Genomic DNA, 10690 nt, shown 5'->3' with positions numbered 1-10690 from the left:
CTGCCTCAACCACTGTCTTACCATAAACCTTGGCTTGCTCGGTTAACGGGAGCTGAGAGGGAGGACTCCCTGCCCCCATTGACTGTCTGGCTGATCCCAGGAGCTACCGGGCCGTGAATCTGTAAACTTGACCTTGACCATGGGGTACCGATGCCGAACTGCCCGGTGTGTGCGGCATATTCAGAGACACAGCCAGACTCACATCCATAGAACATGGGCAACCAGCTCGTTGGTGTGTTGGGAAACGTAAAAGGTAAAGACAGAAAAAGACAGAAAAACGACTGAAATATCACAGATCTGTATTATATTACAGGGAACACAGAGCAGCTCACTCCAAATCAACATAGAGTAGCTCGCTCCAAATTAACTCCATCTCCCTCCCCTCTCCTCCCCACCCCCACACACGTCTCAGATCATCTCTCTCCAGAGGCTGCCAGTTCCTCTCATCATCCACTCCTCCGTCTGGATCTTTGCTCACATTTCTGTCCGGATTCTGGGATGGGAGGGGAAGGGGAAGGTCACCTTTCTGCCGGTCCAGCTTCTCGGCAAAGATTGGCAAGAGCCAAGAATTGGTGACCCCAGAGTGTGCGCGTTGGGGTAACTGCTAAGAGTCAAAACCAGCTTAAACCATGTGGTTTGCCATTGAAGGCCTTGTCTGGCAAACTTTCACACTGCTTGTCCAGCTAGGAACCCCCCCCTCCTCCTCACTACCATCGCTCCCCCCACCATGGGTCTGGTTTATGTCCTTCAAATACCCAAAGGGGATCAGATTTTTCCTGTGCAGCTCAGAGACATGTGGGAGAGGGGTGGAAGGGGCTGTGGTGTGTGGCTCAGTGTAACCTGCACCAATTATCACACACTCCCACCATTCATAAAATACCTAGTCTCACCCCTCGTCCCACTGTGCTCAGACTCTGATCTCCTGCCTCCTCCCAGTCCCTTTTATCTGGGAATCTTACAATAGGGAGGGGGAAAGCTGTGGGAGGGGGAAAGCCGGAGGAGCAGAAGCTGGGTTTTGCTCCCAGCCTTTCCTTGGATGATGCTGCCCCCCCAATGTCTCTCAATGTCCCCCCCTCCCACCCTCCCAGCTCAGCTATATTTCCGATGCCCCCCCTCGTGCTCCTGCCCCCCCGACGAGGAGCTGAGCAGTGGTCGTCGCTCCTCACTGGTCTCCTGGTCCCTGCGTAGCACAAACAGCGTCAGCAGGAACAGCAGCGAGCCTGGGGGGTGGGCGGAGAGAGAGAGAGAGAGAGAGAGAGGGGTTTACATCAGTGCCCAGGCACACAGCCACATCCCTCCCCCACACTGGGTATACCTTCCCACCCCAACGAGCATACCTGCTCGCTGCTAATTGACAACTTTAAACAAACACTATAGAAGCTGCTGTGGGGGGTTTGGGTGAGGTTATGGGGGTGGTGTTTCGGTGCAGTTACGAAGGATGGAGTTCAGGTGTGGTTACGGGTGGGGGGCGGGAAAGCTTACCGGCGAGGTACGTGCCAGGGTAGAGCAGCAGCAATGCCCCCCGTAGCCCCCAGTGCTGGCTGAGCGCCGGCAGCAACAGAGGGGCATTGCCCCCCACGTTGGAGATGATGAAGAGATAAAAGCCAACGGCACAGGAGCGGATCGCCGGCCCCACCAGCTCCACCACGATGGTCAGTGTCACACCGCCCCACATCTCACCTGGCAAAACAAGACAAGTCAACACCGAACCCCGGCACGTGCCACACTCCCCCCGGCATGCGCCACACCCCCACCGGCACACGCCACACCCCCACCGGCACGCGCCACGCTCTCCCCCGGCACAGATCACAATGAACCCCAGCACAGACCCATACCCCCAACACTCTCAATACCACCCTCTCCCGATTGGTACTGTCCCCCTCTCCCATTGCACTCTCGGATTGGGGGTCAGATACCACCACATCCCATCATCCCCAGGCCCTGCTACAGCCCCCAGCGCAATGACTTCCTCACTCACTCTTCTCTCTCTCGGGGTTTGGGGCTGCACCGAGCCTGTGGATTGGCGCTTTAAAAACTCACCCAACATACAGCCTGGGATCAGAGACAGGAAACAGTACGGCGGCTTCAGCCACAGGGCCCCCGCCACACAGGGCGCCGCCGCCACCTGCAGGAAACAGAGGTGGAGGGTGACAAACGGAGAGACACGACGCAGGCAGAGGGCGACGCACAGGCAGAGGGGCGACAGAGATACAGTGCTACAGGCGAAGGGAGCGCAGGCAGACGGAACAACAGACTGAGCGAGACAGGCTTTGGGCGATACAGGCAGAGAGCGACATAGGCAGCACAGCACGAGCACGGACTGCTGTTGCCACTCACCTGGCTGATCACCAGCACCCAGATCCGGGCGTGCAGGCCCCGCTTCTGAACCACCCGGTCAGAAATCACCCCACCGAGGAGGGCTCCCAGGAAGCCCCCGACCAGTGGGATCCAGGAGAGCCAGCGCCCCACGTCCACCTGGCTGTAGTAGAAGTTGAAATAATTCTGGGCGTTGTAAGCCCACACATATCCCCCTGGCAACACACAAATTAATAATAATCATAATTTGGTCACTCAATAGTGGCTAAACGTCCGGTCGCCGATGGTGGAGCAGAAGGCACGAGGAACATTATAATAATCTTTACGTTTGTTACAGCGCTTTTCACATCGAGATGTCCTAATGCCTTCCACAGCGTTTACTTCAATGACTGCATTTTGTGGGTGATCGTGGCCACCAAATTGCACACAGCAATGACCCCCACAAACAGCCACCAAGACTCTTGGGGGATTGTTGGCCAGGACACTGGGAGAAACTCTCTTCCCTTTATGATTAATGCCGTGGTTATCTTTACCCTTCACCTGGAACAGGCATGCAGGATATCAGTTTGACGTCTTATTTGAAGGACAGCACCTCCAACCAGGCAGCACAAACCCCAGCACTATCTCTGTGATCTGCTAACTCCATATAAACCTGTGCACTCCCCTGTTCAGTGGGTGCCAGCCTGCTCCATGCCACCTCAGCCTCGCCCCCTCCCTTGCCTCCTTCAAGACCCTCCTTTTCAACCCTCCTACCCCAACCTTTCCTACCACCACCCTTCCTATCCCCACTCTCCCTGCAGCCCACCCCCACCCTCCCAGCTCAGATGCAAAGCCTCAACTATCCAGTGCCTTGGGACATCCTCCAGATGTGAACGGTGTGATACAAATGTAATTGGTTGTTGACACTGTTAGGAGCTTGGAGCAGGTTCTGGAGGGACCAGGACAGTGCGGACGGAAGACAGATGGCCTGAGTGACTCACCAGCGTTCCTGACTGAGCCGGCCAGGCAGAGCAGCAGGAGCGGGGGGTTCAGGAAGGAGCGTACAGTGGTTCTCAGCTTCTCTCTCAGTGTCATGTTGCCCACCGCCTCCTCCTCACCGGCTCCCCCCGCCCGCGGTGGCTCCCGCACCGTGACTGCCAGCACCACACCGAGGAGCAGCCCAGGCATTCCCGACAGGAAGAAAGCCCAACGCCAGCCCTGAGCACAGAGACAGTCATTACACTCCCACCCCCAATACACACAGTCACTACACCCCCAACACACATACACAGTCACTTCATCGCCAACCGCCAACACACAGACAGTCACTACATCCCCAACACACACAGTCACTTCACCCGCACCAATACAAAGAACAAGGGAGGGGCGAGGAGAGGGAGGGGGCAGGGAGGGAGGGTGAGGGTAAGGGTAAGAGGGAGGGGAGAGGGAAAGAGGGAGGGGGCGAGGGGAAGGGAGGGCGCAGTACATACCATCCCGTTGATGTTGGCGCGGGGGATGTAGCTGCCGATGGCGTACGCTAGGCTGTAGCCCCCGTAGATGCCCCAATTGTAGACGCCCATCGCTGAGCCTCGCGCTACCGCAGGAAAGTAATCCATGATCAAGCTGACAGCAAACGGTGTGCAGCCCGCCTCCCTGTAACACAACACAGTCACCCCAGCCTTGCCAGAGACCATCCTGACCAGAGCACCTCCCCACCCCCATGCACACCCAGCCAGACCCCACACACGCATACATATACACACCCACAACCCCAACCCTTGCCTCATGATCTTGCCCCTCGCCTCTCCAGGAACCCCTCAGAACCTCTCACTCCCCTGGCTACCAGTTGACTGGCACGGCCCGCCCGGCCCCAGCATAGTGACGGCAAAGCCTACCCGATTGCCTGGCCGAAGCGCATCAGCACCAGATGCCAGTAACGTTTGGCAAAACCCATCAGCAGCGTCAGGAGGCTCCACAGAAACAGGCTGAGCGACAGCAGGTTCTTGCGATTGGTGGCATCAGCAAGGAATCCCATAACCACTCCTGGGGGCGGAAAAGAAATCTCACATTGACCCCAACCTCCTGACGGGAGCACTCACGTGTCAGCAGAGGATCAAAGCAACAGCAGGAATTATTGCAGAAGCACCAACACAGACTTGCACTTCATCTGAGCGCTTCACAGGATTTACTGTGAAGTGTAGTGACTGTGTATTTTTGGGCAAACCCAACAGTCAATTTGCGCACTGCGATGTCCCACAGACAGCCATGGAGTGGGTGACCAATTTTATTTGTGGGATTGTCAGCCAGGACACTGGGAGAGAGAAACTCCTTTCTCTTTTTGAATAGTGTCATGGGATCTTTAACGCCCACCTGAACAGGTAGACGGGACCTCGGTTTAATGTCTCATCCAGTGGTTTTCAAAGAGTGGGGATGGTTTCGGGGGGGCTGGGTGCATGAGGCGGCAGCAGCTTGACCACTTGCTCCCTTATGGACCATCTATTAGGATGCCTAATGTAATGGAGTTTCTTGAGCCCAGAAAGTTTATGGGAATCTCCGACTATGGAGCACTCCCCCAAGCATTGCACCAGAGTGTCAACTTGGACTAGTTTGGACCAACAACCTTTTGACCTGGAGATGACAGCGATTGAACCAGGCTGATACTTTGCACCAGAGAGGAATGTTCAATAGATCGATGTAGGCACTACAGCCCAGTTATGAAATACCCACCCATGAAGGTATAGATGAGGATGAAGACGGGTCCAGCTATGACCTGATATTCCCATCCATTCCCGTTAAAGTCCCATTTACAATAATGGGATCCATTGTCATTCAGGAACGACAGGCACCTGCAAGGAAGTGGGATAGTGAGGATTTTCGCAGGAAAAGAAGAGGATAGGATGGGGAAAAGAGCAAGGAATGGGATTGGAGTAGTGAGCTCCAGGGGTGAATGGCCTTCAATGGGCTCTCTGTGAGAGAATCAGACCCGGGCACTTTGTGCAGTGACTGTTGAGTAACAAATGAGGCAGCTAATCTGCTCCAGCAAAGTCCTACACACAGCAATGAAATGAATGGCCCATCACTCTATGTTTTGGTGAATTTGGAATGGGAGGGATGGACTGGGACTGGGACACAGGGAGAAACTCTGTTCTTCCAATGTCGTGCAATCTTTATCCTGAACAAGCAGACAGGCTAATAAACCTTGCATTTGATATAGAGCTTTATCATGTCTTCGAAACGTCTCAAAGCCCTTCACAGAATATACTGTAAACTGAATTGACCGTGTATTTTGTGGGCGAAACACGACAGCAAATTGCGCACAGCAATGTCCCACAAGCCAATGATCAAATGATCATTATTATTTATTGATTTTTGAGGAGGGATTATTACCCCCAGAAAACGATCTGCCAATCGACTAACATCCAGGTTCCTACATACTGCTAGGTAAACAGTAAGGAAACTTGCTCAAGGTTCAGCTCCGCCCCGTCTGGGAATCGAACCCAGATCCTCTCGCTTGCGAGGAGAGTGCTCTAACCACTATAATATAGGCCTCCACAACAGCAAGTCCAACTAATATGGTTTTTGCCTCAATGAGATGGTAATATCGGCTTCTCCCAATCCCCACCACTAGCCCTGGCTGGACTTGCCTCTCCTCGCTGCTGCCGTTGGCACATGGCAAGTGTCCCTGCCACTCGCTCCCATTCTGTAGGCAGCTCCTGTCCCCGAAATGCAGGTCTTGGGCCAGCGGCTGAGCCACTATAGCCAGCACGTAGCGGTCCAGCTGGTTGAGAAGGTAGGTGAGGAGCAGCAGAGACAGCACGTAGATTGGGTAAGCCCCGGTCTGGCAGACATCCAGAACACCCATCTCCTGCGGTTCAACTGGCCACCGGGGATCGCCTCATTCACAGCCTGAGGATACTGTCTGTGCAAAACCAGAAAATAAGCAATAACTACCACAAACAAACGACAACCTGCATTTATATAGAACAGGAGAAGGCCATTCAGTTCACTGAGCTTTACTGCCAAGTTATTATGATAAATAATCCTTGCATTTGATGCACCACCGCCGTATCACGTCTTTGAGATGTCTCAAAGTGCTTCAATGAATATATATTGAAGTGGATTGACTGTATTTTATGGGTGTAATATAGCCATCTCCCAGTTTCACAAAACAGGCAATTCACTTTACAGCATATTCTGGAAGGATTGTTACTAGTTACACACAGGACAGCACAGAGCTCCCAAGTTACTCACAGGGCAGTAGAGAGCTTAGCACCCAGTGCAGACTCACCTGATTCAGACTTCACACAGAAGGCCCAGGACAGGCTGAATGGGGCAATAAAACATTCATCCTATCAACCCATTAGCAGCCCTGGGGGTTCCCACCTCTGTCATTCCAGTTTCGTTTCACTGTGCGCAGAAGCAGCGGTTGGAAGTAAGATACAGGAATAGATCAAAGCAGCTGCTTTTCTCTCTCTCTCTCTTACACAATCACCACTGCTCGACTTGTCTAACTCAATCTGAGAGAGATTTCCAAACACCAAATAAACAATAACTTTGGATTGACATTGAATAAACGTGCTGTAATCTCGGTGCGTGGCAAAGTGTGTACTGTACAGAGATTGCGAGACAAGATTCTGAGACAACAGTGCATTGAAGAATGATTCACTACCTTCCTGCCACACACACACACACACGCACAGAGGAATTCTAAGGCAGCTTCAGAGAAAAGCATCAACGTATCTGCAAGGTTCAGCGAGAGAGTCAGAGAGAGAGAGAGAAAGGAAAAGAGGAGAGAGGGAAAGAGACAAATAGTGAGTGATTGAGAAAGACGGAGAGATTAATGGAGAATGGAAAGGGACATAGAGTGTGTTGTATACGTGTGAGAGAGAATGAGAAAGATGGTGAGACACACAAATAGGAGAGAGAGGGAAGGGAAGCAGAGAGGGAGATAGACCAAAAGGGAACAGTCAGGGTTGAGAATCTCAGACTAAACCTGAAGCAGTCAGTCAGGGCCTGGCACTGAATGTGGTGCCAGGCAGATGCTTCCATTAAAACCAATCAATACCTGGATCGCCTCCTCTAGTGAGAAACTGCACAGCTCAGTATCCGCTGCCTCACCTGGGGTGTAAAGGAACGAGCGGACAACTCTCGCTGATCAGCATCCAAAAAAATACTACTCGAGCCAAGGACAGGAGCCGCTGGAGGTGGGGGATGTACCACAGCTCGGGATGCTGGTCAGGGGAGAGGTATCCGCAGACTCCCTCGGTGGAACTGCTGTGCTGGCGAGTGGGCTGGGCACCAAACCCCTGTGGACCTGTCCACTGCTAACCTTCCGCAGGACTCCACATCCGGGAAATCAGGTCACAGCGACCCACTGTCCTCATGAAACCTGAGGCCGGGCTAGAGGCTGGCAACTGTGCTCCAACGCTGCTGTCTTGTTACCTGTGATTTCAGACGGCCACTAACAGATGGAGCCGGGTCGCTCTGCTGCCTCGCACAGCCTGACGACTGCAGGTTGACGTCAACTGAAGGAGCTTCGAGCACCAGACCTCTCCCTCCTACCTCCCCCCACCCAAACACACACACACTGACTAAACCTAAGGAACATGGAGAGAAATGAAAGAGGAAGAAAATTATATTAAAACCGATTCATAAACCAACTTCTCAAAACACTCAAAATAACCAGATGCGGTTGAACCTCACAACCTAGCCACCTGCTCAACTTCCACACCCCCACCATACCCACGCTTGGCATTGCAGCACCATTTCCCACTCGTCAGCACAGCAATTCAATACAGGGAGTCTGCGGACATCTCTCGCTGACCAGCATCCGGAGAGCCTGTTGGTTGGCCGGTCTCCAGTTGCCTCCTCAGCCCTCACCAGGTGCAGCAACCTGAACTGGAATCTGGCAACGGGGCGGGGGGGGGGGGGGGAGTCTGGCGAGGGTAGCCGAGCTGTAGTAAATCCTTCACCTCCAGGGTCTCCAGTCCTGGCCTGAGTACTCAAGGTATTTTTTTGGGTCTGACACTATGCTTAAGAGTATCGAAACCAGACAGAGTTCCTTCGTGTGGAAATTTCCCAGTGGCTGCAATGAAATGTGCACTCTCTCCCCAGAGATTCACACCTGCTTACCGAATTCCAGAGAGTATGAGGCGCAGGTTGGCAAGAACCTAGGCTTGGGGGAATCGGGACCCTAGAATGTGCTTTGGAGTCTAACCAGTTAAACCTGTTCACTCAATCTGGGAACCCAACCAGAACACATCCAGTGTCAGAAGTGTCCCTGGGTGTGATCAATGATACTCCACCAGACTTTTCCCAACTAACCACTTATGGGAAACCTGTTTTTTAGCTAGTTAACCAGCGCCTTGGGAAATCCTCCCGAAGTAAAAGGCCCTATACAAATGTAATTTTGTTGTTGTTGTTAACCCCAGAATTTTACCCGAGGTGCACTGCACTGCTCAACATTAAAGGGCATCTCGTATTTTGCTCACCCACCATCCTGTTCAGATTAGTTTGCAACACGCCTGTCTTTCCTCCAGGTCCTAAACTTAGCACCACTGTGGTAACTGCAGTGTTCTTCATGCTACAAAGATGCTGTCGATTATAAATCGTTTCTGCATGAACCCACTCCAGATAATCCCCAGATGTCAGTTTGGCTCAGTTGATAGTAGTCTGCTTCTCAGTCAGAAGTTTGTGGGTTCAAAGCTCCATAGCAGGACTTTGAGCTCAGTCTAGGCTGACATTTCAGTGAAGTATTGGTGAAGTGCTGAAGTCCTTGAAATGACGTCCTTCAGGTAACATTAAACCCAAGGTTCTGTTTGTCTGTTCAGGTGAACGGTAAAGATCCCAAGGCACTTCAGCCAATTTCCTGGCCAACAACGCCCCAGGTAAAATTGGTCATTCACCTCATGGCTGTTTGTGGGACGTTGCTGCATGCAAATTGATTGCCGTGGTCACCCACTACACTTCGCAGCATTCTGGATTCTCAGAACAATTTGGCTTCCTGTTCACTCATTACTGCAATTCCCTGGCATCTTTCTCACTTAAACCTGTAGCATGTTTTCAGCAGATGTCTGTGGTTGTGTGTCTGGGCGTGTGTGTGTGTGTGCATATATATATATATATGCAGATGTATTCATGCTGTATATGTGCATCTGTCTGAGGTGTCCATGGTTGCATTGGTCCAGTTGTTGCCCTTCCACACAGAAAGTGCACACGTAGCCTGTCCCTTCTCCCACTCTCCCCACTGCCACACACCACATTCATAGTCCTTCCCCAAACATGCACACATCCCCTATTAAAGAGAAATGGACAATTTTAGAAGCACAAATGAAATAGGGGGAAGTATAAAAAGGATCATGGGAAGGGAACTGGTGTGGTGGGTTACAGTTAAGGTATTGGATTGCTAAGGAGCTTATTTAGTACACCAGTGTTGTGGATTGAGAATCATTACAGATTCCCCCCCCACCCCCACTCACCCTAATGGAAGAGAGAAAGGAGTTTCTTCCAGTGTCTTGGCCAACAATTCTGCAGACAAAATTGTTCATTCCCGGAATGGCTTTGTTCAGTTGGTAAAATGGCTATTGTGGTTTACTTGAAAAATAATTACACTTATAGCAATGACAGTACTGTAAGATGCTTTGAGAAATTTCGATGTGATAAGGCAATATAAAAATCCAAGTTTTCTTTTGAGACACTCAAGGTCGTCCAATGTATTTGGTGCCAAATTCCTCAGTGCTCGATGTTACAAAATCCAGCAGTGCAGCACACAGGCTTCATAATGCACTTCAGTGACGATTCTGCAGTGTTACAAAGATCACAAGTGGAACCTCACGTGGCTCCAACGCTGAGCAGCGCCAGTCAGGGGCCCGGAAGAGCACCATCAGCAGAGATTTAGTCAGGGACCTGGAGCAGGTGGTGAGTCATACGGTCAGAATTCCAAACCGCAGTGAGCGGCTCGCTACCCACAGCACTGGCTTTAGTACTGAGACACCAGCACAACAGTGAGATACAGACAGCAATCCCACATTCCATTATAACTCACAATATCACGAGGGTGGTTTGGTCTGCTCTCGTGACTCTCCTTTTCGGCCGCGCCTTTGGTCATCTTCCAACGCTCCCCCCACCCGCCCACACGCATTTTTGCCCTCCATCCCTCCTGCCTCCAGTCCGCAGCTCGGTTCAAAGTGCCTTGGGATGTTCTCCTGACATTAAGGGCTCTACATAAATGCAACTTGCTGTTGCTGAGCCCACCGAAGAAACAAGAAGACGACTCTCTGTAATGGCTTCTCATGATTTACCCCCGTCTGAAATAGATTGAGAAACTCACAGACCGACTGGATTTCAGCCAGCAAACGCAATGAGTGTCAAACAGCAGTTCTCTCTCATACAAAGC

The 10690-nt window shown here is 51.9% G+C and overlaps 1 protein-coding gene across 3 annotated transcripts; it reads right to left on the bottom strand.

The window, feature by feature from the left end:
- Positions 1-282: 282 nt before the first annotated feature.
- On the bottom strand, positions 283-7875 carry LOC103182965 (protein spinster homolog 1). Of its 3 annotated transcripts, none has more exons than XM_007900167.2 (10): positions 7738-7875; positions 5940-6214; positions 5023-5141; positions 4191-4338; positions 3786-3948; positions 3297-3513; positions 2338-2531; positions 2041-2125; positions 1483-1680; positions 283-1220 (listed from the first exon to the last, which is right to left on the bottom strand). In XM_007900167.2, exons 2-10 carry the CDS (start codon positions 6155-6157, stop codon positions 1090-1092), a joined length of 1473 nt encoding a protein of 490 aa, XP_007898358.2. In that variant the 5' UTR covers positions 6158-6214; positions 7738-7875; the 3' UTR covers positions 283-1089. The 3 variants fall into 3 exon arrangements, with proteins under 3 accessions (XP_007898358.2, XP_007898356.2, XP_007898355.2); XM_007900165.2 differs by lacking the exon at positions 7738-7875 and adding an exon at positions 7361-7435; XM_007900164.2 differs by lacking the exon at positions 7738-7875 and adding an exon at positions 6584-6779.
- Between the last annotated feature and the right edge of the window lie 2815 nt (positions 7876-10690).

The sequence above is a fragment of the Callorhinchus milii genome, unplaced genomic scaffold, assembly GCF_018977255.1.
Source record: "Callorhinchus milii isolate IMCB2004 unplaced genomic scaffold, IMCB_Cmil_1.0 Scaffold8, whole genome shotgun sequence".
NCBI lineage: Eukaryota > Metazoa > Chordata > Chondrichthyes > Chimaeriformes > Callorhinchidae > Callorhinchus > Callorhinchus milii.
The sequence above is the reverse complement of the archived record's forward strand: the minus strand, read 5'-3'. Positions and strand labels throughout refer to the sequence as shown.